The sequence below is a fragment of the Saccostrea echinata genome, unplaced genomic scaffold (assembly GCF_033153115.1).
Source record: "Saccostrea echinata isolate AGI-Se365-2 ecotype Australia unplaced genomic scaffold, CSIRO_AGI_Sech_v1 ptg000030l, whole genome shotgun sequence".
NCBI classification, from domain to species: Eukaryota; Metazoa; Mollusca; class Bivalvia; order Ostreida; family Ostreidae; genus Saccostrea; species Saccostrea echinata.
In genome coordinates this window covers 5,545,850-5,562,170 of record NW_026889779.1, presented here as the reverse complement: position 1 = coordinate 5,562,170, position 16,321 = coordinate 5,545,850, and the positions used below count along the sequence as shown (strand labels likewise).

The following is a 16,321-nucleotide window of genomic DNA, read 5'->3' as shown; positions in this document are numbered from 1 at the left end:
GATAGGGGCTTAGTAGAACATCTTCCTGACTTTGCAATCTATTTCTGTTTGTAAGGATTTTATGAAGTTAAGGAATCCATTACAGGTAGAGTTGATTGAACTCACCTTGGTTGACTGGAATACTGAAATGTGATTTTGAAGAATTTCACCTTTAGAAAGTAAACTACGAGTACAAGTTGGATTTCCAAACACAGAAATAAACCAAGTTCTTCTAAGATACAGTTATTATAATAATGAATCTTGCAAACAAAGACGATACGTTATAAGCCTTGTCGGCTGGAACCATAACATATTTATAATGAAGTGTTTCTAATTCTTTGATATCCTCCGATTTAGTGAAAACGTCATAGTTTATGCTCTGTCTGTCCTTCTAAATATCTATCTGTCTGTTTGTCTGTCTGTCCGTAAACTTTTAATCGGTTGGAGCTAGGGCGTTCATACATTAAACTTATACTCTTTGTGATAAGATTTTTCTTTGGGTACCAATATATTTTACCTCTTGACCATGACCTTGGAGTTTGACCCACTTTTGCAAAATTTTACCAAACTTTAACCTTAGCCATAACTTTGAACGAGTAGTGCTAGGGCTTTCATACTTCATATATGTATTCCTTGTGATAAGACCTTCATTTTGAGTGATTGGAGCTAGGGCCTGTAACTAGACCTTTCCTTGGATACCAACAATTTTGACCTTGGATTTTGATCTACTTTTGAAATACTTTAACCTTGGCCATAACTTTTAAATGGTTGGTGCAAGGGCTTTAATATTTACCTGTATTTTCCTCGTGACAAGAAATTTCTTTGGGTACCAACAAATTCTTCCTTTGACCTTGGACATTCACCTTCTTTCGAAAAACTTTAAGCTTGACCATAATTTCTAAATGGTTGATGCATGGGCTCTCATATTTAAGAGGTGTATTTCTCGTGACAAGATCTTTCTTTGGCTACCGATAATTTTGACCTTTTGACCTTGAACTTGGAGTTTGAGATGTATTTGAGAAACTTTCACTTTCGCCATCAGCTACAATACGGCCCGGGGGCATCAGTATTTCAAAAACACATCTTGTTCATATAATATATTTTATCACTGACATAGAAAAATAATTGCTTATAAATTTCTAAATAAACTTTATATTTATTTTGTCTATCTAGTAACATGAATAACAAGCAATCTGAGCGTATTGCTTAAGCAATATATGTTCCTTCTGACAAGTGTAATCTGGTTCCCTTTGAAAATTAAAAAGGCCGTAATTCCGTCAAAATTCATCTAAGCTGAAAAAAATTCAAACTTGTTACTCACCAAAGTAGACTACCATACAGTAAATCAAGTCAATATCTTTAAGAGTGTAGAAAAAGGACGGAAAATCAAGTGGGATAGACTGACAGTTAGACAGAGAGACAGCTAGAGGGACAGACAAAAGGACAAACGGAAGAGAAATCTATAGTCCCCTCCGGTAGAGGACTAAAAAAAGAGAAAAATAATTATTCCTGGATAAAAAAAGTTTACAAAATACATGTATCGTGATGTCAACCACATGTATCGTGATGTCAGCCGATGGTGACATTGTACTTTATAAGTGTCCCTTTGTTAAATTAGTGTCTCTTCTTACATGCCTAAGCCGTAGATTGGCCAGTATTTGTTGGAATATCTTGGTCAACTGTTGCAGCAGATGTATCCTGCAATTCCAGTTCTACTTGCTGCTTACTTTCTCCATTACCGTTTACTTTCCTCTCTGTTTTGTCTGGAAATAGAGACTTGGTATTCCGTTTCGCTATACTTTTCTTTTTCATCGCAACATTATTGACATCATTAGGTGACACTCTTGCTTTGTTTTTCTGATCTTCTGTCAACTTCCTACCGGGCAAGGGATTGTAACTCAAGGCCATATAGCTGTATTGACTGTGAGTTATTTCCCCGGGGAGATCGTTGTTGAAACTTTTGTAAGATGTGGGACTGCCGGCTATGATATCACCACTCAATGTACACCCAGTTAACCAGTATGTTTTCATTTCACCCTTACCCTGTAAAAATGAAATGACAATGCTTTACGGTCAATTAACATGGAAGCAAAAGATCAAATATCATGTCAACTTCACTGTTTAATTTTGACTTCTTGTTCAATACAAATGTTTATCTGATTTAAGAGAAATCCGATGTTTGTAAATCATATTCCTAAGTCAATTAAGGAAAAACTTTTTCAAACAGTATGTTTAATGGACGATGCGAGTGGACTATACGCAGCACATGCACAGGTATGCGTAACTTACTGCTATCAGATTCAGAGAAAAAAACTCTATTCTAATACATGTAATTAATGCATATATAAATAATACTGAGTTTAGCCGCCCACAAATAATTTCAATTAGATGTATACAGATATTGTTGACATTTTAGTAGAAAGATATGTAAAGTTAGCTTCTAGTAACTGGCTACTAGTAACTGGCTACGACAAGTGGGTAAAGTTAGTTACTAGTAACTCGCTACTAGTAACTGACTTAAAATGAGAATAAAGCTAGCTACTAGTAATTAGCTACGACAAGTGGGTAAAGCTAGCTACTAGTAACTAGCTACGACCAGTGGGTAAAACTAGCTACTAGTAACTGGCTACTAGAAACTGACTTAAAATGAGAATAAAGCTAGCTACTAGTAATTAGCTACGACAAGTGGGTAAAGCTAGCTACTAGTAATTAGCTACGATAAGTGGGTAAAGCTAGCTACTAGTAAATGGCTACTAGTAACTGACTTAAAATGAGAATAAAGCTAGCTACTAGTAACTAGCTACGACAAGTGAGTAAAGCTAGCTACTTGTAACTGGCTACTAGTAAAAGACTCAAAATCAGAATACAGCTAGCTACTAGTAACTAGCTACAGCCAGTGAGTAAAGCTAGCTACTAGTAACTGGCTAAAACATGTCAATAAAGCTAGCTCTAGTAGCTGGCTACTAGAAACTGAATTTAAACGTAGTTCTAGTAACTGGTTACATTAAAAATTTTAATTCAAAGAAAAAAATAATGTATTGAATGCCTTTAAAAAATAAATAATAATTTCGTATTTTTGTTTCGCTAGTCAAAATATCTTATATTAAATTATGCTACTTTTGATCTATAGTTGCAGTTTAATACTATTGTTGCGTATGCATTTTCAGTTAGTCATATCTTAGAAAAATCGTAAGTGTTCAATTTCTTTTATATATTTCGAAGACATAACTTCCTTCTACGTCTTTTTTTTTCTTTTTTTTTTTCCTTTTCTTTTCTTTTTTTTTCTTTTTTTCTTTTTTTTTTTTGATTTCACAAACGTTTTTATTATTTTGTCACAAGTTGTTTAAAAAGTTTATTGTTCAAAATAAAATTATATTCTTATCAAAACATATAAAATTTGGTACATTTTGTATAATAGTCAATAAATACAATGGATATAACAACGTAAATTTGTTTAGTACAGTTTCGTTGAAGTAATTGGGTTCTTATTAGCTGATATCTACCAATATTGCTAAACATCCCCTTGGCTTCTCCATATGATCTGGCACTGAAGTTACCAAGATATATGTATTGATATCTAAAGCTACTAGTTCGTTTTGCGAAATATGAATCATATTCTGGATAAAAGGTTAACATCTTCCAATTTGCAAGAAGCTGGGTATTTAGAGAGCTGATATCTACTGATACAGTTAGTAATATATTTCTTCAAGGTTCTTCAAAGAAAATATGACTGACATTTTACGTTTATTTTTTTCCATTTCTTCAATTACTAGTACATTTCGTGAGACATACGTAAAGTTTGCGATTCAAATATTAACATCATTGAAGTAACTGGTTCTTACTAAGTTAATATCTACAAGTATTGCTGATGTAAACATCATCGTAGCTTCTCCGCATGATCTGGAAGTAACTAAAATATCTGTAGTGACATCATGCGCGTTTTTGTGACATATGAATCATTATTTGGGTAAATAGTTAAAATACTTCAAGTATTTGGGTATTAAAAGAGCTGATATCCACTGATACAGCTAATAAGAGATTTCTTCAAGTTTCTCCACATGACGTATGACTCACGATTTACGTGTATCTTTTGTCATCTCTTTAGCTTCTAGTACATTTTATGAGGCATAATTAAAGTTTGCGATTCAAATGTTTACATCATTAAAGTAATTGGGTTTTAACTAAACTAATATCTACCAGTATTGCTGATGTAAACTTCCTCTAAGCTTTTCTACATGATCCGCACTAAAGTAACCAAGAGATCTTTAGAGATATACTCAGCTACTAGTACTTTTTTGTGTAACGTAATGCAAGTTTGCGATACAAATTTTGACAGCATTGAAGTAACTGGCTTCTTACTTAGCTTATATCTGGTGACATTGCTGATGTAAACCTCCTCTTAGCTTCTCCACATAATCTTGCACTGAAGTAACCAAGATATCTGTAGTGATATCTTTAGCGTAAATCGTCAGTCATGTTTTATGTGGAGAACCTTGAAGAAATTTCAAATTAGCTGTATCAGTAGATATCAGCTCTCTAAATACCCAGCTACTTGAAGGATGTTAATATTTTACCCAAAAATTAAATTGAATCATATTTCACAAAAAGTACTAGTAGCTAAAGATAACACTACATATATCTTGGTTACTTAAGTGCTGGATCATGTGGAGAAGCTAAGAGAGAGTTTATATCAGCAATATTAGTAGATAAAGTGTTTGCTTCTCTTTTTCTAATGTTCTTTGTTTTTGTTTCATTTATTTAATTCCTATTTAAAAAATAGTATATTATTATCATTTATTTATTATTGCTCTTTAGTTGTTTTTTTTTTTTTTTATTGTGAAATTATTTTTTTTGTTCCTAGGACTTAATACAGAATAATCTGTGAAATGGTTGGACAGAAAGTTTCGACGGCAATGATATTAGAAATGTTTTTTCCTTTATTAAACGTTCCGCGCTTTGACGCATCAAAGATGCAAGTACTAGTATTTCGGACGAGAATTTTAAAATAGAGCCATAGTAATTGCAATTTTAAGTCCATAAGCATTTTTGTTAAAAATATGATTTGCGTACACCTCGCTACGTCTTGATATGAAATTAAAATTTTTGATGAAGCTTATAATTATATTTTGATTATGGGCGTTTAATCCATTTTTCAATAACTTATTTTATCATTGATAAACCGTCACTCAACTCTTTATTGCTTATTCTAGTTAATATAGCTTGTTAGGACGTAGCCCTTCACGCGAACAAACTTAAATTCCCTTAAGCCAAGGATGCTTTGTGACAAGTTTGTTTGAAATTTGCCAAGTGATTCTGGAAAAAAAATAAAACGAAAATGTGACAAGTTTACAGGCAACGCAGATGGACAGAGGGACGGGCGCCCTAAAAGATCAGAAAATCTAACTTAAAACAGGTGAGCTTGAAATGTTCATATTGTATATTTTATTTGGAACTAAATAAATGCAACCTTTCGACTAATTATCAAATTCATTCCCTGAACTACATATGATCTAATCAAAACATGTTCAAAAATGGAAAAAGTCTTTATTTAAAGGTGTTATCCCAAGCTTGGAAATTCTTCGAAATTCAAAACACTAATTCATATAACAAAAAGTCTTTATACTCCTCAAAACGAAAATGTATTTAGATAATTTCTAGTAAGTCTAAATTGTGTCCAAAAATTTTAACCTCCAAACTAAAAAGCAAATTATATCATCAAAATTGAAGATATACCTTATTTTTATTTCTCTATCCAAATAACCTAAAATACTATACTGTATAAAGGATTGTTGAAAACGTAAAAATAAAAGGATGTGTTTTGCTTAGTCATTTACTTTGATGTTTATCGTCCCACGCTTCTTCATCGTGTAGTTTCCGGTCTTTGATAGAAGCACGTATGTCGTGTGACTGATGTTTATTTTGTTTGCTGCAAAGATACGTGGATAACAATGTTAAATAGGTGAGGTTCCTTATTTTTAACATTTTATGTTATCGTTATGTAATCATGTAATATTGCATCGGTAAAACTTAAAATTATGCTTCTTATTTACAGACTTATAGACCAAAGCTTTTAACTGAAACAAATTTACTTGCTTTTAATTTTTTTTTGAATAGTAAGATCACTCTTACGTCGGCTATGAGACTTCATTCTGGACGCTGTATTGACAGTATCCCCAAAGAGGCAGTATCTCGGCAAGGTTGATCCCACAATACCTGCCATGCAAGGTCCTGAAAAATGAGGAATAGCGTGCATATACTAAACTACTACACTGTAATATTTAATTGTATCTTGATATATACTAGTAGAAATTGTTCTGTATTGAAACCTGTATTTATTCCTATTCGCAATTGGATTGTTCCTTTTTCACTATTGGAAAATGTCCGTTCCTTCATCATCCTTTGGACAGCTAGAGAAAAGTCAGCAATCTCGTCAGCATGCCTGTTGTTGTTGCGATGTGGCAGACCTAAAAAAAGAAGTTTTTATTGGCTCACCTGAGCTAAAGGTTGATTTTTTTTTTAATTTTAATTTGCTGCAAAGCATCCTTGGGTAGAGGAAATTCAAGTTTACTCTCATGATGGGCCACACCTTCATGTGAAGGGAGATAATTAAGAATTGGGTTAAATTTAATGACATCTTTAAAAAATCTTCTCAAGAACACAGGGCCAGAAAAAAGTTTTAAAAAAATGTGAAATCTTCATTACATAGTGTAGATTCAAGTTTGTTCAAATCTTGACCCCGGGGATAGGATAGGTAGGGCAGCACGGGATTTAAGTAATACAAGGGAATATGTAGGAAATATCTTTCAAAATCTTCAGGACCAGCAAAGCCGGGATTAGTCATATTAATACAGAAGCATCCTCAGTTAGTATAAATTCAATCTTGTTCAAATCAAGACCCCTGGGATAGGGAGAGGCGACAGGAATACATAGGAAATAATCTTTTAAAATCTTTTTAAAACCATGATTAGTCATATAAATATGGGAGCATCCTTAGTGTGTCTCTGCACACTCTCCAGGGGTGGGGGAGGGATATAGGGGGGACCACCTAAATATTTAGACTTTTCAATACTGATTTCTACTTTTCTTTAGCCGAAATGCCCAGGTGAGCGATGTGGCCAGTGTACCTCTTGTCGTACAATAAAACAGCTGTAATTATTTAAATATATTTTGCAATGTCTTCTTGTCTAAAATTTTATATTTTTATTGTACTCTTTCAAGACTTCGAGGACTTTCGGAGATCAAAGTTCCATGAATGAAGCTATTTTTACCGTTTTCAAATTGTTTAAAATAACTAAATTTAAGTCATCCAGTACAATCTTTCTATTGTCAATACTCTCTAATAACAACGATACTTTAACACAACTAACCTGACGCTACCATATATGAGTCGTTAATGGTCTCCACTTTGTACAGATCCCTGTTGTCAAGGAGAAAATCGATGGCACCATAAAGGGCGTTCAACAGTTGAACGATCTCTAGGGGCTGCAGCGAAATGGACAAACGGGAAAATTCATGAATGTCCGAAAATAAAACAGTAACAGATTTAAAGTACTCCGCCTCAATCCCTTCCTTTTTCTTTAACTTGTCTGCGACTTCTTTTGGTACCATCTGGTACAGGAGAGAATCGGTTCTCTTCTTTTCAAAGTTCAGTTCCTTTGTTTTATCCACAAGAATAACAACATACTTCTGTATGCTGCTGGTCAAATTTTCGGTGCTTATGATAACTATAGAACATGCGATTAAAACAAAGACCAAGACACAGGCGCTGATTATAAGGTCTTTATTTGAATCTTCTAGTATCTTGTCGACCTTTCCAAGACAAATGTTACCAAGGGTTGTTTGGAGGTCAAGAAGTTTATCCAAATAAAGAGTCGCGTTGTCGTAAAACCAGCGAGCATTTCTTAAGTCAATTTTACTGACACTTTGTTCTTCTTCCCCATTATTAAGAATATGAGTGCGATATGTATTCATAATAATGCTGACATTTTTACCATAAGAAAAAATGCCATATGATCCGATGTAATCAACGTCTGAAGAGTATAAACGAGCAGTTTTGTAGTTGGTTTGAAAGCCAAAGATCTTCATATTGTACTCTTCAAACTGAAGGTGAGTTTCAAATCCACCTCGTGCAAAGAACATGGTCCCCAGCGCTCTCTCCAATCCCATATCTTCCTTCGCTGAAGTGATTTTCTGGAAGCCGACGAGAGATTTCCACACCACAGCAAATTTGGATTCTTCAATAGATTTGTATCCCCAGTATATAATGATGTCAATAATGGAAGTATAGAACTGCATTTCTTTATTGATGTCTGAGGATTGACGGTTTAGTTGTTGACGATGCTGAACTAAGTGCTGCATCATTTTCCCCTTGGATTCAAATGCTTCACTGTTATCCCTGTCCAGATTTCCCGGCCATCTGGCTATGCTTTCTATTGCTTTGTCTGTGATTTCGTACTCTTTGAGCAGGAATAATTTGGTCTCTGGGCCAAGAGCACTCAAATATAGAATGCTTAGATCTCGTTCCTTTTGAAGATGATGGATCAGTCTGCCAATTTCTATACTGAATTTCAACGATTCCCTCATCTGTCAGTTGAAAAAAAATTCAAGATACCAATAATTCTAACTTGTTTTTAAACATCCTTTACAACTAGTAGTTTTACAATCTGTCTATATCAGTGTATATTTTTCGTTTTGGTTAATATTTTGCCATACCTTTTCGTTGTCCGTTTTGGTAGATATTAAATCAGTAAGTTGGTAGACACAGTAGCTCCAGAGTGCTAGTATTGGTAACACAGTCAGACCCAACATCTTGACCATTTGTACTCTCTTGCCGCGATCACTGAGCGGTACTGTGTGACATATATTACCTGAAAAAGGAGATGGGCGAACATAGCGTGCAAAAAGCCTATAGCTTCAGAAGTATAAAAATCATGTTCAATTGTGAATTTAATATTTAGAGTAAAGTTCTCATTATTGAAATTTATGAAATTGTGATAAACAAAACTTTTTTGAGGAAAATTTTCTCGGCAAAATTTATTCTTTTATTTAAAAAATTAATGTTGTATCCGTGGGGTTCGAACCCTAGCAATAAAAATCCTAAGTATCATTTTCTTTCAAGACTAGCACGCTAACCACTGGACTACACAAGTCCTGACAAATAGTGGCATTTAAATCATGTTTGTGATATGACCCTTGACTTAATGGACTTCAAGTATTTCTCGAAAAGATGCGAATAATATGTCATAAAAGTATATTTTTAAGGTATAGTGGATCATTGCTCCATATTTTAGGTAACCAAAAAATGAATATTTTATGTAAACTTTGAGGATTAACTTTCAAAAAGGTGGAGCGAAGACCCACTCATATCGAAAAATAGTGTTATAGTATGAGAAAATGCCTCTTTTTGCCCGCTTTAGTGTGTGTCTGATATTTCACAGGCAAATAATTTCAATCTTTGAGGGATTTTTGCAAATTGTAGAGATTTTACATAAAGTATATTTTAATGTTAGACGAAATATCAAGGAAAATTATGATATGATTGAAATTTAATTTTTCGTCTTCATGTTTGTCACACTATAGGCTTATCGCTCGTCATGTTCACCCATCTCCTTAAAACTTAAAAATCATATGCTATGAAAACAAGTAAGAATAATTTATTTTACAAAATAAAAAAGAAGATATAGACAAATTTCATTTTTCTTTTCGATTTATTGCACTGTTAAAGTTGTCCCCTTCCCCAAAAAATGAAATCGAAATATATTTCTTAAAGCTGAGACCTTGATCTTGTTCAAATAACCCTGGGTTAAGGACATGTAATATTACAACATGTATCTCATGTACAAGCTTCTACTGGTTTCTCCAACTGTGGGCAGAACAATAATTAAATACTTTGTTGCATGCGACTTTGATGATATCCAAAATTACTTTGAAATATGGTCAAAGTACATATCTAGACATCAGCTACATGTACCTTTGTGTTAGGTAAGATAGTATTTGGTTATATAGTTATGTCCAGACAAGATTTTTATTTTTCTAATTCCTTTCGAAAAAGTTTTGTTCATAGAAATCTTTGAAAAGTCACATTTTTAAAAACAGATTTTTGACCAAAAAAAAAAAAATCTAAAATATCAGGTGCACAAGTTCACATAGTATACACTATTTCTACAATATTAAATAGTTTAAGAGATCATCGACGAGCAAAAAATGACCACAGAAAGAGAGACATTCGGATAGACGGACATGGTGATTCAACTATACCCCAATACATCGTTTGTGGGGGTTATATTTGATATAGGTAACTGATTCTTCAATAAAAATTGCACTATTTATATAGACATATTTTCCTTGTCTTTTGTCATATAGGAGTTTGGTTTTTGTTGTTGTTAAAACATTCGGATTCTTTCCACGAGTATTGTTAATAATGGATTGCATAACAATATCTTAGTAGATTTGGAGACACAGGTCTTATAACAATCTGTCGGAATTCCCAATAGTTCTCATTTTTGGATAATTTCCTAGATATACACATTGATAGAAAGCTAACAATTTCAACTTCTCTATTGCCGACTTCCCTTATTTATGTACCAGCAGACTATTATCATCTGCGTATAAGTATTTTTGTCTCTCAATAGCAATTGATTCGATACCAAGAGAATGTTCTACGAACCATCAGTTTTAAGCCTGAGACAGGCAACTGACAAATAAATTGATGCTAAAGGATTATCATTAACTTCGTTTAAAGTCAATTGGATTGCAAATAATGTTGACTGAAATTTTTAATACATATTGTAAGGCCTTAATTTTAGTACTGATCTGTTTTTGCCCGATTGGGACAAAAGCTTCCCGCGAAAATACCGCTTTGTTTAAAGACAGATCGACAGGGGAATGCTTGCTTATCCAAGCATCCCTTGGTCCAACCCCCGGTGTTGCTAGAAATCTGCATTTCCTCTGCTCTCAATTTTTTAAATTCAATTTTTAATTTGGTTTTTGATCTGGGTTACTGTTTGTTATCCACACATTTTAAGTTTAACAAAAAGGATACATATAATTTAATATTTCAACTATAAACAAATATTGCATGTATGCATCAAAACTATTTCTTAATAAAGTACTCAGGCAAGTGGCGTAGCTTATTAAACGTGTGTTTAAATTAATAGTTTCCAGTCTTTTTATACACTGGGCGATATCTCAAAGAAAAGTCAAATGAAGCTAAGTTTTCTCGTAGATTGAATACCATTCTTAATTCATTAATCAATATGAAAAAAAAATATTGCGGAATATGTGAGATGAAAAAAAATATTTAAATTAAAGCACATATATTCTTAAAGGCACTTAAATCACTACATGTGATGGCTTAAACATATTCGTGTATTGCAATGAAGAAAACAATTAAACATCACTGAAATATTCGCAATATCAAGTGTAATATCAATTATAGGTAACCAATGTTGCAATATGTGATTTTTTTAACCATAAAGCGTTACATGTTTGTACTAGATTTCCTACGTAAATATAGAGGATAGGCTATTCTATCGTTCAGGCTATCATATCATTTAATATTATAACGCTAAATATGGACTATGAAGCCGCAACTATTTATTAAAATGCCTCCTGGGTGCTCTCACAGGAGATATATTCATCGAATCAACCCAATAAATTTATCATCTTCTAACGTAAACATGTTTTGAGGAAATCCATCTATATACAGGTCCATCATTGATGTGACAAGTTAATGCAAGTTTTTATTAACCACATCACAAGTTAATAGATCGTGTGATTCATAATGAATTTTTTCTTCCCTCTTGCGGTTCTGATAAACCATCTTCAAAACACCTTTGGCTTAAATGTAAGCACATTGTCGTTACCATGGAAACAAAATAACAACACTAAATAACAATAGGTTTCCAAGTTTGTTCTTCCCTTAAGAATCTTCCGAAGATTGGGAATTAATAGTGATTAATCTTATAAATGCTTTAAACAAGATGAACCGTGATCAGGGAAAGACCACAGACCGCTGGAAACACCAGAGGTAGGATTAATGATAGGAGGAGTAAGCACCCCCCCCCCCCCCCCCCCACGTCGAGCGATCACACCCGCCATGAATCCTCAGTATTTACGTTTATGCAAACAGAGTATTCTGTAGTTGAAATTAGTATAATACAATGAATACATTTGGTATGAAACATGTCAGTTAGAGCAAAACCCAGGGTTGGTTGCTTTTCCAAGCAAATTCATCATAATAACAAAAATTACGAACTTCTGGCATTAAGTGTGATTGGTTGAAAGATTTGTAACATTTATTTGTTTATCAGTAGAATGCCTTGGAATAAAATAGATCACATTCAGAATAGTCAATATACTCTTATCACGTGCATATGGGGTTTACGTCTCCCAGTTGATTCAATACACAACAGCATGCTCCACATTCGAGCAATTTATAAAACGAGGCAAGCTATTGACAAAAAGTTGATGAAACAAGGATATTAACAGTCTCGATTAAAGTCATCGTTTCGCAAGTTCTATGGTCGATATTATGACCTTGTCAGCAAATACAAGCTATCATTGAATTGAATGCTGACTGACGTTCTTCATACTAATTGTTAGGCCATTTCAACACTGAATTGCCTACGGATTATTCCATTTGCCCGATTATGACAATAAGCACACGGCGGGAGTGATAGGTCGACAGGAGATGCTTACTCCTCCAAGGCACCCTATCCCATCTCTGATGTATTTCAGAGGTCTGTGTTTGCTCTGCTCCCGATTTGTATTGTTTCAATGGACTTTTGAGCTTGATTACTGTTCGTTATCTCCATATTTCATTCATAACATGCTCTCCGTTCGAGTACTGTGAAATTAATAATTTCTGTTGGGGCTTAATTTTTTTTTTCGAGGTACTAAGAGACCCAAGAATTGTAAAATATATACATACTTAGTGAGCGATTCTTCGTCCACGAAATCAAATCCCACGAACCCATAGTTTTTTCCTGAACTACAAAAATTTGACCCCATGAAAATGATTTTTAGCTCTCCTGAGCTGAAAGCTCAAGTAAGCTTTTCTGAGCACCCGTTGTCCGTCGTCCATCCGTCCCTCCGTATGTCCGTCCGTCTGTAATCTTTTCACATTTTCAACTTCTTCTCAAGAACCACTGGGCCAATTTTAACCAAAATTGGTATAAAGCATTCTTGGGTGAATGGAAGTTTAAATTTTTAAAATAAATGGCCAAGCCCTCTTTCCAAGGGGAGATAATCAAGAAAAGACAAAAATAGTGAGTGTGGGGGTAATTAAAAAAATCTCCTTCTCAAGAACCACTAGGCCAGAAAAACTGAAACTTAAGTGGAAGCATCCTGGGGTAGTGTAGATTCTAAATTCTTCAAATCATGATCCCCACAGATAGGGCGGGGCCACAGTAGGGAATCCAAGTTTTACTTTGAAATATGTAGAAAATATCTTTAAAAATCTTCATCTCAAGAACCACTGAGCCAGAAAAGCTGAAACTTATGTTGAAGCATCCTGGGGCAGTGTAGATTCTAATTTGTTCAAATCATGACCCCCGTTGATAGGGCGGGGCCACAATAAGGAATCCAATTTTTACATTGAAATATGTAGAAAATATCTTTAAAAATCTTCTTCTTAAAAACCACTGGGTCAGAAAAGCTGAAACCTATGTAGAAACATCCTGGGGTAGTGTAAATTCTAAATTGTAGATTCTAAATCATGACCCCTGGGGGTAGGGCATAGCCAAATAAGTATTACAAGGGGGGATCATATGAAGAACAGCAGGGCCAAAGTTACTCAGGTGAGCGTTGTGGCCCATGGACCTCTTGTTACATTATGTTAAAAGAAGGAGTACATGTAATTTTATTCTATTTTAATTTAATGCAGCTGCGAATTAACCTCATTACATGTAATTTTTTTCTCAGTTGCACATCTGACAGCAATATCATGTTGTAAATTAAATTCTGAATTTACTAGATGGAGGTAAATGCAAAATTAATTTTTTCATTTACCGCCACCTAGTAAATTTAAAATTTACAACATGATAAAGTCATGACGTATCAGAGTTCATCGTCCCTCCATTCATTCAAAATTTTGAAGCTGATGATTTGGCAGAAAAAATCTCATTCTTAACTAAAATGCACACAATTTCATTATATCCTGCAGCAGAAATTTGCTAGAAATTGCCCTTTAATTTAATATTTTTAAAGGAATAATACCAGTAGTCATTTATTCAACTGAGAGTTACTTTTCTTGCCAGAGGGTCAATGAACCTTTTAATGCATTGTCATGAAAATTGATCAACATTAAAGTTGATATTAGTTGTTGGTAAATACGTCATTAATTTATTGACAAATTTGATCCCTTGTTACAAATTTTTAATTCCAAATCATAATTAAAAGACTTATAAATAATTACACTTATCGCATTAGATGTAAATTTAATCACAACAAACATTACAGACACTAATTAAAACTTCGTACTTTGACACCATCATCGGTATATTTAGAAATACGGGATGAATCGAAGGAAGAATTTTACGACATATCGAACTATTATGTCAGTTAAATAAAGTCATATAAACTCCTTTTTTGAATTTATTTATGTCTTCACTTAATGTAAAATTGCAATATTACATACATACGAGGGCTGTCCATTTCGTGGACTCATATTTTTCTAAATAATAAGGACACAGACAATTGTGTATAATATTTTAATATAGACTTGGGTAAATATCTCAAAATCAGAGTCATAAAAATATTCCAAGATCGTTTTCATCGTTAACACCTCGTATAAGTGCAAGCCGTTCCAACATTGATTTATAATGCCGTCATACATCTATATACTGATACATATTTCTTACCTTTTTTTTTTTTACCCATATCCGTCAAATAACGGATAATATATACAACTATACAAGCCTGTAGAAAGCGGAGGGGGTGGGGGTGGCTGTTCCTCCACTAAACACCTAATAATATTGTCAGTATATACATAACAATAGAAAACAAAGATCATTTACAGTTATGCCCCACAAAAACCGTCAGATGATCTCTTTTTTAAACTTGTTAAGAATTTCTTTCAGGCTGCCCCCCCCACCCCACCCCCACCCCCCGCGCACTTAAATTGCTTCATATGGGTCTGTTATAACGACATAAGAAAAGGACCTCAGCCATTTTAAATACGCTACAATCAATTTTTACAAAGTTTTGATTTATATTATGAAAAGTAAAATCAATTAAATTTAAACAATTTTGCAAATTTAAAGCATATTCCATAGACCATGCATACCTTTTGTAACCTTTTAAGTCGACGAATTTTAATTTAGATTTTAATTTAAGTGATAAAAGTTATATTATTTTAAACTGATTTCTTTTTATAACAAATACATGGTATACAATATGTTTATATAAAATATCAAAAGCGCCAAAGTTTTCGTACTTGAAATTTTATTATCGCAGTGCGTTACTTCAAGTCGTTGAATCTTACGGTGGTAAAAAAGAACATTAAAAGTACATGTACCTTTAGCTTTTCATTCCTATTGTTTTAAATTAAATAAGTTGAAGAACAATAAAAAAAAAATATATTCTAAGATCCAGACAAACAAAGACTCACTGTGGTCATTTCCGGCCAGATACAGAGAAAATACCATAGAATTGTGGAAAACAAGGTTTTCAAATAGAAAGTTCTGCCTTAACTACTCAGTGGAAGACTGAAAGTACCTTAAAAATCATCTAAATATCAGTCTAAATTGTATTTAAATATAAGATTAGGGTAAAAACAGAGTAAACTAGAGTAAATATGTTGACACAAAAAATTGCTTATATAGAAATTGTGAGGATAAACATGATAATAAAGGGAAAAAAGAAAAAAAAACATATGTATTTTTAAAAAAATCAAAACAAATGGAAGATACTGATATATATATATATACCTTTTCCGTGTAGAGTTAGACTGGGGATGGCAAAAGAACCTAGGCTTAAACTTGATTTATCCATATTTGTAGAGTGTTCGATGGTGTCTACTGGTTCAACAACTGAAATAGACAAACTTTACAGATGCAAATTTCTATACCTTTTTAAAATCGAAATATGTTTATCAACTTTCCTTCTTACCTTGTCAACTTGAGATTGGATATCCTTTCTTTCATAAATTCTCACTACATGATATATAAGGAAGAGTATAGAAAATCAATTCTCGTACCTGATTGGCAAATTGGAAAGAGATAAGACGAGTGCAAAGATGGAAAATTATGCAATGATTTAATAATTCTTAAATAGAATATTATTCACATCCTTACCACTGCGTATGTTGTTAAAGAAAACAGTGCTGTGACTTCAGAACTTT

The 16,321-nt window shown here is 33.4% G+C and overlaps 1 protein-coding gene across 1 annotated transcript; it reads right to left on the bottom strand.

Moving 5' to 3' along the window:
- Window positions 1–1,614: 1,614 nt before the first annotated feature.
- Window positions 1,615–15,972, bottom strand: LOC133196033 (soluble guanylate cyclase gcy-31-like). The gene is made up of 7 exons (XM_061331984.1): window positions 15,909–15,972; window positions 8,692–8,846; window positions 7,347–8,562; window positions 6,306–6,443; window positions 6,109–6,207; window positions 5,814–5,905; window positions 1,615–2,022 (listed from the first exon to the last, which is right to left on the bottom strand). Exons 1-7 carry the CDS (start codon window positions 15,970–15,972, stop codon window positions 1,615–1,617), a joined length of 2,172 nt encoding a protein of 723 aa, XP_061187968.1.
- Window positions 15,973–16,321: the final 349 nt, after the last annotated feature.